We start from the raw sequence: 19648 nt of genomic DNA on the forward strand, positions 1-19648 counted from the left end.
GACTCATCAGGTACGACCCTGAAGCACATTTGTGGGATTCCTCGTTGTCTGCGGGGGTTTAACACCGAAAGAGGTTTTGAAAGTTTCATGTTCTAGCGGGCGAGAAAGAAGACAACCTCACAACGTCGTGTGCTATTTGGTTTTTAGGGTTTTCTCCAGAAACACGCGAAGACGTCGGGTTCTTTGCAGTAAGTTCAAGTAGTGTTTGTTGAATTTGAGCGTGGGCGTGTACGAGGTAAAGCTACGAATAAATTACTACTTCCTGGCTCTCAGGTGAGAGTTTGAGAGCTAAAGAGATGCTTCTAGTCAGCGTTGATCTTTGTATATTGCACTTGATATTTCTGGTAGTTTTGATCTGGAGAAGCAGCTGCGTGTGTGTGTGTCTGTGTGTGTCTGTGTGTGTTCCCGCGGCTTTTAAGACTGTTTTTTAACGTGTTAAAACTGCATTCATCACCAACGTTAACGGCGTCTGACCTTTCAGATGTGCATATTCATAAATAGTATGGTCTCGGAGGCAGACGTCATAACATTTTTCTTCCTTTTCGCTAAGAACTCTTATGACACGATGTGAAACAAAAACAAATAATCACAAAGAAGCACCGTGGAAAACATCTGCGGCGCTCACTTCTTCCACAAAACATGACCTCTGTGATGTTAAAAAACAAAACATACATATACACATATAAGGCTTGAGTTCTTAACTCTTGGTAGTATTATTGCCATCTAGCATATTTGTAAAGCTTAAAATAAATATGGAGTACTGTACATTAATAATTTACATCAATAAGCAAAAAACAAACAATAAAACACACAAAGGCCCCGAAAAGAGAGAAATGCTTTCACTGTTAGTGTTTGACCTTGAGGAGAGAGAGAGAGAGAGAGAGAGAGAGAGAGAGAGAGAGAGAGAGAGAGAGAGAGAGAGAGAGAGAGAGAGAGAGAGAGAGAGAGAGAGAGAGAGAGAGAGAGAGAGAGAATGAAACGCTGTACAAACGAGCACGAGAACAAAAAGCAGCACAACTAAATGACTGGATGCAGTTTGGGAGCTCTTGATTGGAGTTGAAGGAAAAATCCACCTCAAAAAACAGGCCGTGTCGCTTTTGTGTTGCGTTCAAGGTCCGACGGATAAAACGCGTCGGTCACAATTATAAAAAGTTACATGCTTCAGTTCAATATGACTAAAAAAACAGAGAAAAGCAGGAAATCTCTGTGTTAGAGAAACTGAAAACTGTTTTATGCAAAATCAGCATAAAAAAAATTATTGGAATATTAAAATAGTTGCCCATTATTTTTTCTGCAATCAACTAATCGATTAGTTGACTCTTAATTGTTTAATTAGAGCAACATCACCAGACTAAAAAGTATTATTATTGATTAACCTGCCAAATGTCATTTTAAAATAATTTTTTCAGTCAATAAAATGCTGAAAACTATGATTTTTTTAAATTACAATTCCTCAATATTTTTTAAAAATAGATGCCTTGCGGTCATCTAAATCCTCTTCATAAAGGGTTCAAAAACTTTTGGTTCACCTAAAAACGAACATGATCACCAAACTCCATAAAAATGACACGCCGTGTTTAAGAAGGTGGATTTTTCCTTCTAAAAAGACCAAAAGAAATCAGATTTTTTTCACACTGGATCTCCAAACCTGACGTTCCCGACATTCGTCGGTGAACGTTGAACACTTTCTGCTGGTAAAGCTCATTCTGCTTTCATCTATTTGTAGTTTTTTCCCCACAATACAGATGAAGATGTGAAGTGAAGTCCATAATGTCCTCGCGCCGCTCCACCGCCGCTCCCTTACAAAACCAAACCAAACCAAAATAAAACAGCACGTCTTACAGTTCATCATATAAAAGCTTTAGGCTGTATTCTTATTTATTCTACGCATGCGGCCGTATGCAACCGCACTTCTGGATAGAAACCAAGACATTGGTACACTTCTGCTTTGTTTTTGTACAATAAAAGATAAAATGTGCATTAGGTATGCTTGTACGTGACATTGTACAATATTTACATACAATTCTTAATAGCATGAAATTTCAGGATTATCTATATACATATTGAAAATGTATCAGAAATATTTGGACTGTCTATTCTTCTTAAATATGTAAGGTAATGCTTGTAGCGTTTTTTTTGTGTTCGTTTTACTGTCGTATACTAGAAAAAAATAGTTAATTCAGTGAGCTGTAGACAAATCGCAACCAATGTTTTTCCTCTATCTCTTCTGTTTTTCCCGCTCCTGCAGTTCAACGCGGCGCTCCGGCGCTCCGTGGTCACGCCGTCACGCCGCCGTGGAACCAGGACGCTCTGACGGTCCGTGTGTAGCACCTGTGAGAGAGCGCAGGTCGCGTCACGGCCGAACGGACGAGGTCTCTCGAAAGGCTTTGGGGGGGACGCTCTCGGGCCGACGCAGTCGATGTTATCTGGAGATCTTCCTCCTCTTCGGCTTGGGGAGCTTCCCCTGACGATCCCTGGACGGCATCTGGAGAGCAGACGGGGACAGAAGCGTTGGCGTCGGCGTTGACGGTGGCATAAAAAGGAAAAGACGGCTTGGAGAGGTGGGAACACTCACCGTGCCCGACATCTTGTCCAGCTCGCTCATGGCCTCGTGGATAGCAGCTTCCAGGTGATTGTTCAGTTTCCCCGGTCTGTTGAGCATTTATATTTTTACATTATTCACATGTAAGCAAACGCAGCCGGGTGTCAACACAACGCTGCACAAACACGACAAGTGGATCGTGAGACGGGTCGTTAAATTAAACCCTTTTAATCCAATCACAGCTTAACGTTTAACGACAGGTCTGTCAAAAGCAACGCGTGAATATAATCTTTAAAAACATACAATGTCTTAACGTGATAAAAGTTAAATTTTGACTTTACTCGGGCTACAATCGCCAGCTGGTGAGGACACACGTTCAGAAAACAGTTTTACTCACTTCAGGCCTCTTTTGGCGGCTCGGTCGAGTGCCTCCAAGTCGTGAGTCAGTGTTTTTAGCTTCTCCGGCTCGACCTGGACGGAGACAAGACCAAAACACAGACAACAATGATGAGTTTGTTCTGCTCTAACATCATCAGGCCTCAGAAATACAGGTTTGGAGCATGTTGCAAACATCTGGTTACTTCAGCCTTCACTCAAGTTGGCCTGTAAACTCCTGCCAGGTGTTCACAGACGGGCGTGCTCACCTTGGCCTGCTCCCGCAGCTGCATAGCAGCACTGTGCACTTGTTCGTCCCCGGCCAGCTTGGCAGGCCAAGGCGGGAAGCCCTTCAGCTGGCCCCACACCAGCTCCCCCATGTTGAAGGTCCTGGAGCGGTAGTGGAGCAGCTCCGAGGAGGGCGAGTCGGGCTGCCGCAGGTCCTCCTCGCTGCTCAGGCTCTTCGTGTCCGAGGGGCTGGGCGCCATGCCGTTGAAGTGGCCGTTGTAGTGGCTGTAGTCTTTGGCGGTGGCCAGAGGCCCCTCCAGGCTGGTGGAGGAGCTGGGCGACTGGTCGTCCCCCGTCAGCTCCTGCCGCGGGGGCCCCAGCACCTCCCCGTAACCCCGGCTGCTGAAGTGGGGCGCAGCGCCGTTGATGTGCACGCAGCGCTCCACCGTCTGCTCCAGCCGCTCCTTGTAGTTAGAAGGCAGCCGGTGGCAGCTGTTGAAGCGGTAGCCGTCGTCCAGGAAGGCCTTGTCGTGGGCCATGAGCAGGCCGTGGTCGCCGGAGGCCTCGGCGGGGCAGGGCGGGGCGGGGGCCAGGCTGGCGGGGCGCTCCATGCACGGACTGCTCCTCACTTGGGTGGAGCACTCCAGGAACTCCTCGCCGCCCCACACGCCGCCGTTGTTGTTGCCGTGAGCGTCGAAGCCCCCGTGCTGCGTCTCCCCGTCCCACTGGCCCCTGGGAGTCCCGCGGCCGGGGGAACGGAAGTAGTCGCCGACCTCGAGGCCGTCCGGAGTCCTCTTCCCCGGATCCATGTTCTTCTGGCCCCGGCTCGGCCTGGCCTGCCTCGGCCTGGCTTGCTGCTGAGGCAACGCCTCTCCGTCCTGGTGCCTGTGCAGGACCGAGCTGACCGCCTGCGGGAGGTTGACCGGCTCCCCTATCGACGCGGTGAAGGCACTCATGGCGCTGAGGGCGGGCACCGGACTCGCCTGCGTGGTCCCGCTCACCGTGGTGGTTATGGTCACGTGCATGCCCTTGCTGGCGGCGTCCACCACGGCTCTGTAGATGGCGTCCACCGACTCCGGGCCTCCGCCCCTGTCCCCGCCGGGAGGAGCGCCCGCTGGAAGCCCGTCGCCTTGGGGCTGCTGCTCCTCCCTGAACTGCGGGTGAGACAACATCCCCGGCTGTGGACGACAACAACAACAAAAAATCATGATGAAAAAGGTTCATTCGTGGATTTGACATGCGGACAATTGAAGCGCCGCTCCTCGCCCCCCACCTGGTAGTTCTGGTAGAGGCAGGCCATGGAGCCGGCGTTGTTTCGGTCCGTGTAGGGCGCGTTGTCGGAGAAGTGCTGCTGGCCCTGGTAGGGCCCCTGCTGCATGCCCTGGTGGACCTGCTGCTGGTACATCTGACCCACAGCGGCGTTGACGTGCGGCTGCAGGCCGCCCAGACCGCAGCCGAGGGACGACGGGTTTCCTGCGAAACCATTGGGACAAGGCGTGTTAAAACCGTCCTGGGACACCGGCTCCTCCATCAGCAGTCGCTTCAGTATTTAAGCAGAGCAGCACACGGTTCAGCATCCGCTTATTAACCTAGAAAATCATGCTACAAATGACCTGCGTCCAGCGTTTCCCACAGGACAATCATTCAATTATTTTACCGACGTGGTGTAATCACACATTATGCACAATTCAAGCGGAGCTTGCAAAAGTATTAGCAGCAACAATCGCATTTTCATTCGGGCTTTCCGCAAAACAGCAAAACTACTAAGTGGATCTATTTGAGGTGGGCGGCCTCCCCAAAATAAATTAACCATCCAGGGAAAATGGAAAAAAATCAGACCGGAGACTTGTTAGAATAAAAGAAAAGTTTCACGTTAACAATCTGTTGCGCACAGATGGACAACGCTGCGCATTCAAGGGACAGACCGCCGACAAAATACACAGACGCGTCGGTGAATGAGGGGAAAGCCCGGCAGCGATGTGGTGCAGACAAAGCAAACACACAACCTCCCAGGCCTGACCGTGTTGTGTGGGTGTGCGCGTGAGGACGAGCGGAGGCCGGAGCAGCTGGTGCTACGATGCTACGTAGCTGAAGGGCAGCTGTGTGTGAGCGTCTGTGTGTGTGTGTGTGTGTGTGTGCGCTCTCCATTTTTTCCCTCCTCCCCTTTTCTTTCTTCCCCTCTCTCCCAACGCCGCCGAGAGCCACGACTCGGCCCCGTCCCCCCACCCCTTCTCCCCGTTTAACACCGCCACCACCTCCGCTACCGCTATGATATAGTGACGGCTGTTGCCGGGGGAGGTTGCCATGGGAACCCGGTGATGATTGGTGGCGCTGTCCGCTGCCAGGAAGCTCGTTGCGGGGGTGGATGAGGGTCGAGGGGGGGTTCGCTCCTCTGGGGGATGGGGGGTGTCAGCTGGGTGGCAGGAGGTCTTGAGGGGGGTTTACAATGAACTTTGGAGGATTTGGCGATGGGGGGGGGCCGCTGGTAGAAACAGATGGTTAGAGGCGAGCGCTAAAAAGCCACTTTTCAAAAGAGCGTTCCCGTGCTCTTAAGACCCAAAACATGTCGTCCAAATTAGCCTCAAGTGTGGGGGGGTGAACGATCGACGACTCAGGAGGCGTAAGATCTGCTATCTGGTGACAGAATAGATAGATATGTACTTTATTAATTCCTAATGGGAAATTTTTTTGTCAGAGTAGCGTCCCACACTTACAGACATCAACATCAAAGGAATAAACTAAACACACAAGATAAGTAATAAAAGAAAATAAAAGAAGAGCAGGGATGGCAAATACTAATTATGCAAATACATAAAGGAGTATGGAACACTCCTTTATCCCCGAGAGGACGGGGCCGAGGAGAAACCTTTCACTGCATCTGTGACACTATTGTCCCTTTTTCTTTTTCCCCATTATAAAAAACAAACAAACACGGGTGAGTTTTGGCCCACCGGAGGCGAGAGGTTTCCTGGTTTGAGCCTAAACCGGTTTGATTTCATGCAAAGCGCCCAAACCGACGTTTGTCATTGAGGCGCGTTTAGGCAACCCGCGTCACAACCAGCGTCACAACGATTTAATCCAATGTGTACAGTAGTAACACGCAATACGACAACGCGATCACCACGTTATGTTTGTTCATAAACAGACGCACAGAGCCACCAACGTCTCACAGGCCGGGCAGTAACGCTGCACCAACATGGCAACCTCTTGGATTTGTGTCCAACCGACTGTAGTGCAGCTTCGACTTCTCTGTGAACTGCAGTCGCCTCGCTCTTCTTCATGGATTCTCTCTCCGTCTCAGGAGCAGCTGCTGACTCATGTGCCCCTGGTGGTAAAGTTCTGTATCGCTTAACCCGACTACTGCACAGTAATGTTTAGGACAGGACCACCTAATTGTTTGCATCACCTGTCTACGTTTACGACACAAGGGTGAGCACAAAATCTGACGATCAGCACTGCGTCCCGACACCTCGTCACGCTCTACCTCCTGACCTGCACAGGACCACATAGCGGGACACCTGGGGATGAGGACAGGTGGCCTGCAGCACACCTTGGTGGCATCTCCATCATCATTACGAACCATACGAGGACCCACAGATGCACCGTGAATACATAAACCCACAGACCGGTCCCAAGAAGAAAAAAGAGATCTAGGTCTTTTCAGCTCTTTCAAAACAAACACTCACATGAATGTGTGTGTCCACACACACACACACACACAAACACACACACAAGCATACAGTCACAAACACTCATTCATATGCGCACAAATAAACAGAAGCACACGCACTGTAATACACAAGTAGTCATAGGCATGCACACGCAATCATTCGAACACACACACACACTCTCATCAAAGGCTTCACTCCGGTCCCTATTCAGGGTCTATCGTTACTATAGCGACCGGCTAGCAGCGAGAAGCTCTTCGGAGCGCCCTATCTGGGCCGCTTCCCTTAAAAAGCGTGATCCAGATCCCATTTCCATCTTCTTACACCATTGACTGATGCTTGCATTCAAATAAAACAAAGAGAAACACTGGCTGACTGACAATTAGCCTGAGCTTCCAAAAAAAGATGAGGGGCCTTTGCTCATTAGCTCGGAGACGCTGGAGGAGCCCGGCAGGCTCGGCTCGGGGCCTATCGCCTGAATCCTTCGGTTTTTGTTCTCATGAAACACATAAAACACGTCTTCATCCAACCACTAGCTTATCACGAGGACGAGCGGGGGATGTGAAGTCACCAACAGGATCTCAGCCATTCACCAGCAATCAATCATTTTGGAACAATAGTGCGCAAATGTCAGAAATAACATATTTGCTCAATTGTGTTATTTAAGTGTAGTATAAATGCCTTAAAAAATGTAATATTCAGCGTTTGTATTGTATGTGTGAGTATTATTCTCACCCGAATCAGAAATGGTCTGAGCACAGCTTCCATCGCCAGCTCCATGTGGCATCACCACCATGGCAGTCCGCCCCATACCGTGAAGGAGGTTCTGCTGTGAGGGGTGAGGGCCGGGATGGGACAGCGGTGGGGGGTTTGTGTGGGGGCGTCCCAGCGGCATGCCATCGGGGCCCACCGGTACGCCTCCGGGCCCCATGGGCCCACAGTTGCTCATTGAAGAGGCCTGCATCTGGGCTATCATGTCCGGGAACTGGCCTGGACGAGAGCCCAGATGGCCCCCGGAAGCGTCCATGGTCTGGCAGTGCTGCATGGCATCCCCTGGACCCCGAAGCCTCTGCTGCGCGAGGTGGTTCTGCTGAGGGCCGGCGGGGCCCATGCCGGCGCCGTCGTTGTAGTGCAGCTGTGCAGACCCTTGAGGGCCAGGGCTAAGACCCGGTCGGTGGCCGTGGGAGCTCTGGCAGCTCATGGACTGGAGAAGTTGGGCCATGGAGGCGTTCGGGGGAAGGTTTCCGAGTCGGCCCACTTTTCGAAGCTGCTCCGTGGCACTGGGCCCCGCCATGTGGGGTCCTCCCATGCCTCGTTTGTTCAGCATGCCGTAGACCATGTTGTTGCCGGTGTCGTGGTTTACAGCGGCGCCACCGCCCGCCGACTGCTTCCGCTTGCGCATGGGGTCCCTCTGCTGGGCCATGAGCTTGTCTCGAAGAGCCGCCCGGCCGCTCTGGCCCTCGGGAGTGTTGAGCAGCATGGTGGAGTTTGGCGGGAGCATTGAGTTTAAAGTGCTGTGTCCCTCTATGCCCCGTGGGCCGCTCATAGAACCAGGGTGTCCGCCACCTCCTCCATTACCGCCACCAACACCGCCGCCCCCGCCCCCGCCAGCAGGGCTGTTGCCAGCAGCGCTGAGTTTATTTTGATTTGCTAGCTGTGCTTTGGCTGCGGCTGACAAGAGACTGCTGGCCGGGAAGGAAGCAGCGTTCTGTTGGTTGAGGATCTGGTTGAGGGGCATCCCCAAGAGTCCCGGGTGGCCCTTCTGGGAAGCGCTAGGGGTTGCCAGAGAAGAAGAAGAGGAAGAGGAGGAAGAAGTGGGCGAGTACATGGGGTTGTGCTGCTGGGCGCCGATCGAGTTCCCCATGCCGGGCAGCATCTGGGGGTCTTTGTATTGGTGGTGCGGGTCAGTTTTGTTGGTGGAGGGGCTGGAGGGCATGGAAGGCCTGGGCGAGCCCATGGCGGACCTGGGAGAACGAGGAGGAACCTTCATGTTGCCACATGGGGCCTGGTGCCCCGAGGGCATTGCAAAGTTCCCATGGTCAGAGGAGGTGGAGGATGACCGTGAACGATGAGGAGAGGCCTCAATTCGGCCCAGGATAGGCCCCGCCATGTGGACAGGCGAAGTTACAGGGGAGGGCGACATGGAGGAAGCCGGGCCACCCTGTTGAGTCCTTTGAACATGGCCGACATGCCCCACGGGCCCAGACTTACCTGTGGGTATAGGTAAGTTGCTTGGCAAGGGAACAATAACAGGAGGGGGTATGTTTACATTCATCATTTGTACCTGAGAGTGGATATTGGGCTGGAAGTTTGATGGGTTTGGGGCATTGGTGGGGGGCTGGTTGACTTGCTTGCTGGGGATGGGGTCCAAGATGCCTAAGGGGTCTTTTTCAGAGGTCAACTGCCTTTTCTGAAGGGCACAGGATGGTGGTATGGATGAAGGAGACGGTACGGGATGCACAGGGGGCTGTGTTTTATGGTGAAATGCTGTGCGGGACATATCCATACCAGGGGGGAAGCTCCCCCGAGGCATGTTCATGACAGGGCTTTTGGCAGTGGCCGTGGGGGAGAGGGGCGTGCTAGTCCTCCCTGTCATGGCGCAAGATAGCTGGCTCGCAGGGGAGCCATGGAGCATCAAACTGTGTGGGGAAAGAGGCGTCCTAATGTTCCCATGGATGGAGCCAGGACTACCAGCTCCTGGGAACCCACAAGGATTGGTCCTTGGGAAGCCATCAGGGCTGCCCAGAGTGTCTGCACTGGGAGACTGTGAGCCGTCTCCGTACAGCTTAGCGCTGGAGGGAGGCGGACTAAGCATGCCTCCATACCCAACCCGGTAAGGGGATTTGGGTCCCGGCTCCCCACTGCTCAACCTATGCGTCCTGGGGTATCCCGAGTAGAGCTCAAGCTGCTGGGCTCCACCCATCTCCTGGGGTGGATACAACCTCTGCTGCTGCTGCTGCTGCTGCTGCTGCTGCTGCTGTCCGGCTGCCATCATCATCTTGAAAGGATTCTTGCAGTCTGGGCCACCAGCATGGGGCAGGCCATCGTGGAGCTTTGTCCTTATTGCTCGTTGAGATGTGGAATGCGCGACGACCACAGAAGATGTACCTTGAGGCCAAACAAAGCACATTTGAGTTGAATCGATACCAACACCTTGGACGGAGGCAGGGCAGGAAAGTGATTGAAACAACTGGATTTACTCGTACCTCCCCCTGGACTGGTGAGCGTCAGCGGTGGGTGCGTCCCCATGCTCCTGTGCAACGTGGCCACCGCCAGAAGCTTCCTCTTGTGGATGCAGAGTTTGGTGACGTCGTCATCCGCTTTCACATCCTCCGCCGTCCTCTGCTTGACGGCTGCCCCCGGGTCGAAGTTGAACACCTGAGGAAAAAGATTGGCGGGTTAAAACGGAGATCAGTTCACAGAAACCCTATGAATTAGAACGCCTTTGGATATTTTTAAATGAGATTTCTACTTGGTAGAGGAAGGAGAAGCAAGAGACAAGGCAGACAGGGTAAGGTTAAAGTGATTACTCTCCAATTGTGTATAGATCTTCAAAATTCATACAGACAGATGGACACAGTTGGATTAAAGCCAAAGAGAGAAGGTAGTACTGTGTTATTGTCTGACTTTGATGAATCCAAACTGACCATTTGAAAAACAAAGGTCACACTATAACACTACTAAACTACCTGATCAAGACAGCGGTAGAACAGATTAGAAAATTACCTGTTTTTGTCAATAAAATCTTGGAGCTTTGGCCAACACCCCATTTAATACATCCTCACCAAAGTATTTCTTTAACAGTGTAATGTGAATCATCACAGAGGTACTCCACATCTAAGGATGGTCAAGAATCTAAGAGAACCTACATTTTAGTTTCTTCTTTTTCTGTCGACAGAAGACAATTTAAGAGGCAAATATAAAAAATGGGAAGATGAAAAACGTTTTCGGTTTGTGGGGGTTAGCATCTGCGATATTAAAACATGAATAATAGAGCAGAGAAGCAAACGAAACGTTTTCCCAGACAACAACATCAGCCACAACATCACAACAGCCTGATTTATTATACACGGTGTCGGGTACAAATTTAGCTTCAAGAAGGATGATGGTTTAATCCCACGTAACGCGATACAATGGACGCCTCACGACACCCCGACATCTGCAGCACGGACCTTCAGAAAGATCCGTGGAGTCGGTCGGCTTGAATATATTTCATACATGCCGCGCATATGTAATAGAAGTGGAGGAATGGATTATGCTGCAGGAGTGGTTTCAGAGCTTTCTCTGGACATTTTAATACTCTTTTTTTCCACCGTGAAAACAGACCACTATTGGAATCCATTGAAACTGACATTAATCCAAGCCGACCACAGCCACCGTGAAGGACGAAACCACAAACTTTTTACTGCTACCTTTCAAGTCGACATGGGGGACTTTTTGATACTCAAAAGACCATTTCAACAAAAATAAAAGCAACACTTTAACAATAGCCTGTCGGAAGACGTTTGTGCGACGCCATTTCCTTCTCACAGACGTGTTTACTTCGTCCTCATTCCTCTCTCCACTCCTGTGCTCCATCCTCGCTGCCGTGACAAATGTCAAATAAGTAACGTGTCCCATCTTGAGGCGAAGACACAGCAAGAGTTTGACCGCCTGCTTCGAATTAAAATATAACGTCGTCTGAAGATTTAGCTCACACTCGTTCTGGGGGATTTGCAGAGAAAACAAGCAACTACCAAAAAACATACAATCTTTATACATTTGAAATATGTTTTCCCATTCATGTACAATCAATCAAACATACGGCAACGACTGGTTAAAAGCCAGTCTCACCGAATTTTACCTCTCCAAGAAATGCACCAATAAAACAAAACATATTCCGCCTACAAACGTATATTTTACACGTCTCACTCACAGATTTCGATGTGTTTCCAAACAGCGGGGACGCGATCAGACATGGTTTTATAACAAATAATAAAAATCCTGTTTGACGTCATCTGCGACGCTTGAAACGAAGCGCGCTTCACATCTTTTCCTCCACAGAACAGCTGATGAATAAAGCTCGTTATAAACCGATGGCCAAGAGCGACATTTATGGTACAGCAACGCCACCTGCTAACGCAAGTTTAGGTTTGATTGACAACATTTTAAGCTGCTACCAGGCCCTCATTTAGCCGTTATTTTTGCACAACAGCCTTTTAATTTAATTCGTCTTAATTCAAACATCTTCTGGAGTCCATTCATGAAAGGCGGCTATAAAATCACAGTCTGTTTGCTGCGTTTTCAATGAGTCGGGGGAAGAGACGTTACCTTGTGGAGGATGAGTGGGCACTCCAGGCCGCATTTGCAGGTTCCATCTGTCAGCAGGTATGTTTTCACCTGCTCCAAGCTGGACAGCACCGAGCCACTGGGACTGCACACAGAAAACAACGACGTTAGGCTGAGGACAGACGTCAGCTCAAATACCTCATCTATCATACTAAATGTTGCATTGTTTAAAAAAAAGGGTTTTTGAATATCATTTAATATTTGTAGACTGAAGGTCTTGGGATATAACATTTATGTGCAAAAACATCACAAAGGCACTCTTTACTCAGAAGATGAAAAAAGAAACCCCCGCACATGGAAACTCTCCACAGACAGACGTACAAAGATGTTTTCAGGTGGGTTAGCCGCTCCTTCAGGCCGGTTTTGCTGCAGGTTTAACAGCCTTGCAACCAATAAATCAAACAGTAAATTTCTCCCACACCACAGAGGAATTAAAAAATATTGTTTTCACTGGACAGTGGCTGGAAAATATCACGTTGAATAAAAAAATCCAGGATCATTATCAACATATAAACCCAGCACTAATAAATAACTCCCTGATGCATACATGCAAATGTCAGTTTTTTCTCTTTTAAAAAGGAAATGGAGACAGCCCCCCCTCCTCCGAGTAGGTTAAAAATCTAGACCACTTATGTTATTAGAGTGTTTCTATTTTTATCTATTTCATGACCATAAAACCAGGAACATCGAAGGACTAAAAGTAAACATCAGGAATGTGAACAGGAAGTCACAGCTGGAGTAAGTCCAGGAGAAATGGGGAGTTTTGTGGCCAAAAAACTCTGAGAAAATATGAAAACTACATCCAGTGAACCATTTAAATGAAAGAAGAACACTGTGTGCTATTGGTAGATCCTATCAAACAAACAAAACTAAATCAGCCAGCTGCTGTGAGGATCTACAGTTGCACATCCCCGAAGCAAACGCACACTTTAAATGTAAAAGAACATGAGCAAGTGTGCGGTGACAGTATCAGGCCACGGTCACAGAAGTACACAGGATTCTTTCCAACACCCAAAATAAACCTGACACCAGCCAACTGCTTTAGTTCATTGTGGCTGGTAAATACCCGCGCTGGTGCTCATGTGCCAACTTCCAGTCTACATAACACGACTGCTGGTGAAGGATCCATCCCATTAGGCAAAGCCCCCGCTGCACAAGCAGAGTGGATTTCCACGAGCGATTGACTCGTTTTCCTTGAAGGAGGCGTCGTGAAATTTTGCTTATCACCATCAAAATTGACCAGAATTCGTTGCTTCCTGTCCAAGCAAACATGTGGGCTGCAATTTACTTGAGTCTAGGGATTTTTTTTACAGCTACTAGATGCCAAACACGCCACAGCTTCACCAGAGAAAGTATAGGGGGAATAATACGGCAAGAAACACAATCTAACAGTCATTATGTTGATTTTAAATTACATTTATTGTGCATAAAGTGAGGACTAAATGAATTTCTTAGAATTTTGGGGCAAAATTATCCAGGCGTAATGATGTAAAGGTATTAAGGGAACAGCACAGATTAAATTAAATGAGTTTTACTGGCATGGCCATTTTATGTCAAACGCCTTGCAGCCTTACTTACTCGCAATCGGTCAACATGTGTGTTAATTTGCTTCTTTTTTTGTGTGTTATTTGATTGCAAGTTAAATCATTTTGGTTGTTAGGGAGGCAGGAGATCTGAAGACATCACCGCATGCCCTGGAAAATTCTCATTTGTCATCATTTCTTTGAATGAATCAAAACAATAACAGGCAGAATATTTGACGTATACATATAACGATGTCATACTTGCAGGCTGGATTTCTTACCTTATGTATACGACCCCGCCGCGGTGCTCCGGCCTGCGCTTCCAGCCAATGGGGACCTGGACAGGGTAGTAGGCCTGCCTCCCGTCGCCCGCCTCGCAGTCCTTTCCGCCATTCATTGCTCCGCTGGTTTTACGCTCGACACCTCAGAGGTATATAAATCAGACATCAACCGGTGTCTTCGCGTTGCATGTCATGTTCGTCTTCCAGGGTGGAGGAGAAGGTGGGAAGGTTGCGGAAAAAACTGCAGGATTACGCTTCCACGTGGGGCGTTGCTCTCGGATAGAGCCAATGGGGGTGGCGGGTGGTCGGGTAGGGTGAGGCGCGCTCACAGCAAACCCTACCCTTTCAGCTGCTTCATGGCTACAGAGCTAAATGGCGCATGGACTTCCATTACTGCATCTTGTCTTTCGAAGCCATCCGACTCGGGCTGAACGCGTAGGGATCAGGAGAGGCTTTTGCTTTCACAGGAAAGTCTTTTGTTGTTCTTTTTTTACCATTTGCCGCCCAGGAAACAGTCCCTCAGTCGGACAAGTCGAGTGTTTTCAACATATTGGTTCCCAAACGCAGTCGGGTAGTGGTTCTCCCATGGTTCCTTTGAGGGCAGAACAGGAGAATTAATGGCCATTCAATTGCGTCGCAGGAGTAAGTTCATAATTTAATCTGCTCTGGGAATGGAAGACATGAATAAAAGTGTTGACACCTTTTTAATCGAACCAATTATTTCCATTGTCCTATAGACGATCCCGACATTATCATAATCATTACTTCACACGAACGCAGCGACAGTTGCTTTGACTTTCCACTGACGCACAATTTTGTGTGAGAATATTCATTACGGTCTTGTAAGCCTGAAAATGATCGGATATGTTACTCACACTGTATCATAATTTATGCCATACGAGCACTTGAAGCAGCCCTTTGCATTGTTTTAACGCACAACTGCATCTAGTCTGAACGGCTGCTTCTGACACCTGTTTGATGCACCCGGAGTACGAGGTTGTAGCATGAACTAAAAGATTGCGACCAGGCCGTAGCCACCGGCGATTGAACAAAACGTCTCAGGTTATCACTGCAGGCACCAATAAAATCGTCTCCATCTCATTGTATCTGCATCTCACGAATATTGCAGGTTTAAAATGCCTCTTGTAAACAATGTCGACATCAATGGATGTAGAACAGAAATAAATAATGTCTTTTTTCCGCAGCATCATTGTCCTCTCTCAGACAGAGCATTTGAAAATCCCCCATCAAAGCCGGTAAATTGGGCTGAACTCGGTGCGTTAGTGACGCCGCTCCATGCGAAGCCTTCTCTCAGCCGCCGGTGCTGCTGCTGACTCATAACTGCCCCTGTGAGCTGCTGAGGCCGAACCCAGTGACACCACCACAGAGGAAGAGCGAGGTGAGGAGGGTAGCGCTGCCCGTGGTCACAGTGGAAACGAGGCAGCGGCTTAAACGTATGCTGTTTATCTGGAAATACGCACCTTGTCATCTCAGTAGAGGTGCGTAGTGTCCACCGCATCGTTAAAATCTCATCTGCCAGAAAAAACTAATTATTTTTCGAACAAGTGCAGAGTTGCTGTTTGAGGACATCTCTGGCTGTGACACGTTTAAGCTCCATTTTCCAGGTTTTTATTTGATATTTGAGCTTTTCTGTTGTTGCTGGAATTAGAGACGGAGAAACAGTAATGTCCAGGAAAAGTCCTGGACCAGAATCAAACCAAAGGCATTTTGATTAAAAATTACATCGGTGCCATAGCCAAATGTTTTCATCTTAACCTTTTGGCAAAGCAACAGCATTTAAACCTGTCACCTTGCTAATGGGAGAGCACAAAATTAAATCTAGGCTTTCACCATTTTACATCTCTCCCCACCATTTCCTGCATCTCAAGAACTACCACGTCCAAAATTACATACGGCTCCTACTAATCTGTAACCTTTCACTGCAGGTGGATCTTTTTTAAGATTTTTTTTTTTGGCCTTTGCACATTTATTGTTCACAGCAACAATAAAAAGACAGTCAGACCGGGAGGAACAGAGAGGTTGTCAAACTCAGGACATAAAAGCCTACCAGAAATGCCGCCTGAATTCCATTATCACTGCACTGGAAGGCACATGTTTTGCCTTAAGAGGACGGAAATTTGGCGAGGAGGTCACATATTATCGAGGTTGTGTGTAAATGCGCGAACGCGTGGGACCATCGAGAACTGTACAACGTAGCAACGATAGAGCCCACAGGCACATAACTTGAGGTACGCGTCCTCAGAAATCTACGTGAGGACACAATCATGCATCAAAATGTCGTGCAAATTCTGTAAAAAACGGTGAATGCAGTGGAGCCTGCAATAAGAAGCTTAATTAACTGAGGGCCTTCACCTGTGTTATGCACTGCACAGTATTAAACAATTCACACAGAGCTTTTCAAATCGACACAGTGCAGACACAATACATTTCAACTTGAAAGGCTTCATAGTTAAGTTATGACACGTAGAACGGCGTGAGTGTCAAACATAATGTGGCAAGGTGGGAAGGTAAAACGCAGAAGTATTTCCTTTTTTTAAACCCCATCATTGAGGGAAAGATGCAGTATTACTGAGACCATGTTTTGCAAAAGTGCCTTCCATACAACGGGACTCCTTCCCAACGTGGACTCAATCCAGCTGAATAACTTCATAAAAGCAGGACGGAAAAAAGATTAATGCAGAAAAAAAGGACATAAATACAGCCACTGGAGACTCGCAGCAATGCAGTCTCAGAAAGAAAAAATGTTTGAGATGAGAAATCGCATCAAAATGACAGAGGGAACGGCAGCCAAGGGTTCTTGAGTAACTGAATTTGCAGTCCATTAAGGACGGCAGCTTAAGTAAATGAAAATGTTCTCTCTCAATGTCCAAATTTGAAAGAATATGATCAGACAAAGTGGCTTGTGTGCATCTCATTACGTGGTCAAGAGGCAGTATTCTTTCTCTCGCGTCTCTGTTTCATTAAAGTTGTTTTCACTGTGATATTTACAGTGACATGAATGCATCCTGTATGTTTATTTCAAGGAAGCTTGATGCCTGGAATGTAATTTGCCGGTCGCAAAAGGTCCTTTCTGCACCACAATCACGTCTAATTGTCTCGACTCATCCCGAACCACGACACGAAAACAAACATTTTATCCACGAGCAGCTGGTAAACTCACGATTCGGACCAGAACGAGCTCTGTAAACGCTGACAGGAGGAGAACGCCATGAAACCTTTGCAGCATTTGGATTACAGGATCGTAGTAACACCTACACTGCCAAACGAAAACAATAGAAACAATAACAGTGAGAGGAAAGCCCTTTTTTCCAGAAATATGGCCGACCCTGAATCTGCAGAGCAGCCGTCCTGTTTTATTGTGATTCAAGGTCTGGATCATTTGACTCATTATGTGTGTTATGCAGATAAAACCGGTGTTTCGTTACGGCTAACAACTACAATTCATCCCGTTTATCTGTTGGACTGCTGACAAGGAAGGAACATTGTATAAAAGGGTAAATTAAGAGGATGCAGCAGGTATTATACGTCATCGTGAGACAGTGTTTGAAAGGTTTATCCTGTAGTATGCTCTGCATTAGGTTGACAGGGGGGTAGGTTTTTACCCCAGATGTCCCTGACCACCTCTGAGCATGAATGCATGGAGCATTTACGTCTACACACTGGATCAGACCTCTAAACAAATGCATTTAGTGTCATATGTTGTCAAATAAAGCAATAGTAGGACACAGGTAGCAATGCAAGTTACCTGCACAAAGCATGCACTGTTTGTGGAGCATAGCCCTGCACGCCCTCCTCTCCTCTCCATGGTTTACAGCTAGATTTAACCTTAAATCTGGCTGTAAACCACCCCCGTGGAGTTACGGGAGAACATGACAACAGCTTGTGTACATTGCCAAAGCAACCACAGTTGCCCAAACCCTGAGCTAACAGCCAATTAGCACGGCGACCGTCGGCTAGACTTTAGAGCAACCGTCGCTTTATTAACCGTTACTAGCCGTTAAACGTCGCCTCCTACGTCACGCGTCTGCGGGCCTCCGCGTCCGGAAAGTGACCGTGTCAACGTTTTTTAATTTAATGTATGTGTTTGGTACGGCGTTTAGAAACCGGGCTGACCAGCCGTCAGCTGTCCAGCCGATGGTTAGCCAGCTAGCTTGTTGTAAGGAAAACGAATTAAGGAGCGTTAGCTACGGCTGCGCTGATAACGGTTACCCGTTTAGTTAATTGGCGTCTTCGTAACCGGCGTCGCGCGCATCGCGGACCCGACTTCAAATTTGTCAAGTATTTTTTTTTAAATAATAAAAAAATTAAGAAAGCAGAGGGGGGGCCCGCGTTTTAGGTATTGAGCCGGGGCAAGGCCAGTGCACGGGCCGAGTTAGCACAGGTTAGCTTAGGTTAGCTTAGCGCGCGAGCTAACAGCCGTGCTAACCCGTTGCGTTTGCACAGAGAGAGAGCGAAGAAGAAGAAGGAGAAGAAGAAGAAGAAGCAGAAGAAGAAACAGAAGAGACGCTCTAACGTTTCTTTCTGTCCAAATCAAACAGTAAACAGTCCGTTTCTTACCCGGGCATCACGGCGAATGCACGGGGCTGCGGCTCGTTTCTGACCTTTAGGGAGAATAAGAATAAATAGCCTACCCATTAGCCCTCTGCCTCTGCTGGTTCTCCTACACTGGGATATTGGAAATGATGGAGAGCCGCACTGCGCATGCGCGGCGGGATCAACCAGCAGATGGGAGAGGTGATGCACGTTAGACCCCCAGAGCACAGATGCAAAAGCTCTGTATGGCGAAAGGAAGAAGAAAGAAATAGGGAATAAAATGATAAAATTAATTAGGAACAACTGGATGTGTGGGTGGGATGACTCACACAGAGATGTAGTGTTCAGTAATGGTTCCGAGGGCCTCCAAGGGACAAAATAAAGAACAAATCATGTTGTTTAACTTATTTGACTTTAAATTATTCACCTCTTATATCAGGTTGCGCCTTTCTTATTATAAGGGATCAACTGATATTGCGTGTGATGGCTAAGACATGGACAAATCCTCCTTTATTAACAAGTATTATAAATAAGCAATAAAAACAGAAAATAATCCACATTAACTAAAATGGAATAACTATTTAATAACAGAATAACAGAATAACTATTATATGAAATGGTCGATGCTGAAAAATTATGCAAAGTTACATATATGAAGTTGACAACTGGCCTAACTATCAAATTAATACTGATATTACATTCATATAAAAAATACATTGTTTGAGGATTTGGCAGCCGGTGTAATTATTGGATACAAGATAACAGTACAGATGAGTAAGACCCCGTTGCATTGTGGTCGTTTGAAGTGTATGACAATATGAAACATTCGTCTCTGAAGCAAAAACAGATAGAAAATAACTTCCACGTATAAATAAAGGTCACGGAAGCTCAAGAATTGAGAAGTTCAGTATTCTGAAGTGAGAAGCAGAGGCGATGCAGCCGAGGGTGCAAATGCTTGAGTTTTGTCTTAAGGTCAAACCTGAGGAGATGTTAAATTAATTCAGTGTGTGGCTGCTGTAAAAGGACCACTTTGTGTATTTTTAAGGGCAAACACGGGGCTGAATGTGTCAGCAGAGAGTCGTATTTTAGAATAATGTGACAGGCTGAATGTGAGCGGAGACGATTTGTGAGATATCTGGTGGTTTATAC

General features: G+C 47.9%; 1 protein-coding gene across 5 annotated transcripts in view; it reads right to left on the bottom strand.

The window, feature by feature from the left end:
- Window positions 1-18657, bottom strand: part of mbd5 (methyl-CpG binding domain protein 5) — a 19357-nt gene extending 700 nt beyond the window's left edge. The window contains exons 1-11 of one of the 5 annotated variants that reach the window (XM_068590418.1): window positions 17712-18162; window positions 17127-17217; window positions 13946-14537; window positions 12124-12226; window positions 10020-10191; window positions 7549-9921; window positions 4419-4618; window positions 3187-4323; window positions 2940-3013; window positions 2576-2651; window positions 1-2485 (exon numbers count right to left, since the gene is read on the bottom strand). The exon at window positions 1-2485 is cut by the window's left edge and continues 700 nt beyond it. In XM_068590418.1, coding sequence (XP_068446519.1) covers window positions 2423-2485; window positions 2576-2651; window positions 2940-3013; window positions 3187-4323; window positions 4419-4618; window positions 7549-9921; window positions 10020-10191; window positions 12124-12226; window positions 13946-14061 — 4314 coding nt within the window. In that variant the 5' untranslated portion in view covers window positions 14062-14537; window positions 17127-17217; window positions 17712-18162 and the 3' untranslated portion in view covers window positions 1-2422. Of the gene's footprint in view, window positions 2486-2575; window positions 2652-2939; window positions 3014-3186; window positions 4324-4418; window positions 4619-7548; window positions 9922-10019; window positions 10192-12123; window positions 12227-13945; window positions 14538-17126; window positions 17223-17711; window positions 18163-18523 lie in introns of those variants that run through there. The other 4 variants (XM_068590420.1, XM_068590415.1, XM_068590416.1 and 1 more) reach the window with 4 other exon arrangements.
- Between the last annotated feature and the right edge of the window lie 991 nt (window positions 18658-19648).

This window comes from Clinocottus analis, unplaced genomic scaffold, assembly GCF_023055335.1.
Source record: "Clinocottus analis isolate CAN_PGR_092001 unplaced genomic scaffold, fCliAna1.0.p SCAF_24, whole genome shotgun sequence".
Lineage (NCBI taxonomy): Eukaryota > Metazoa > Chordata > Actinopteri > Perciformes > Cottidae > Clinocottus > Clinocottus analis.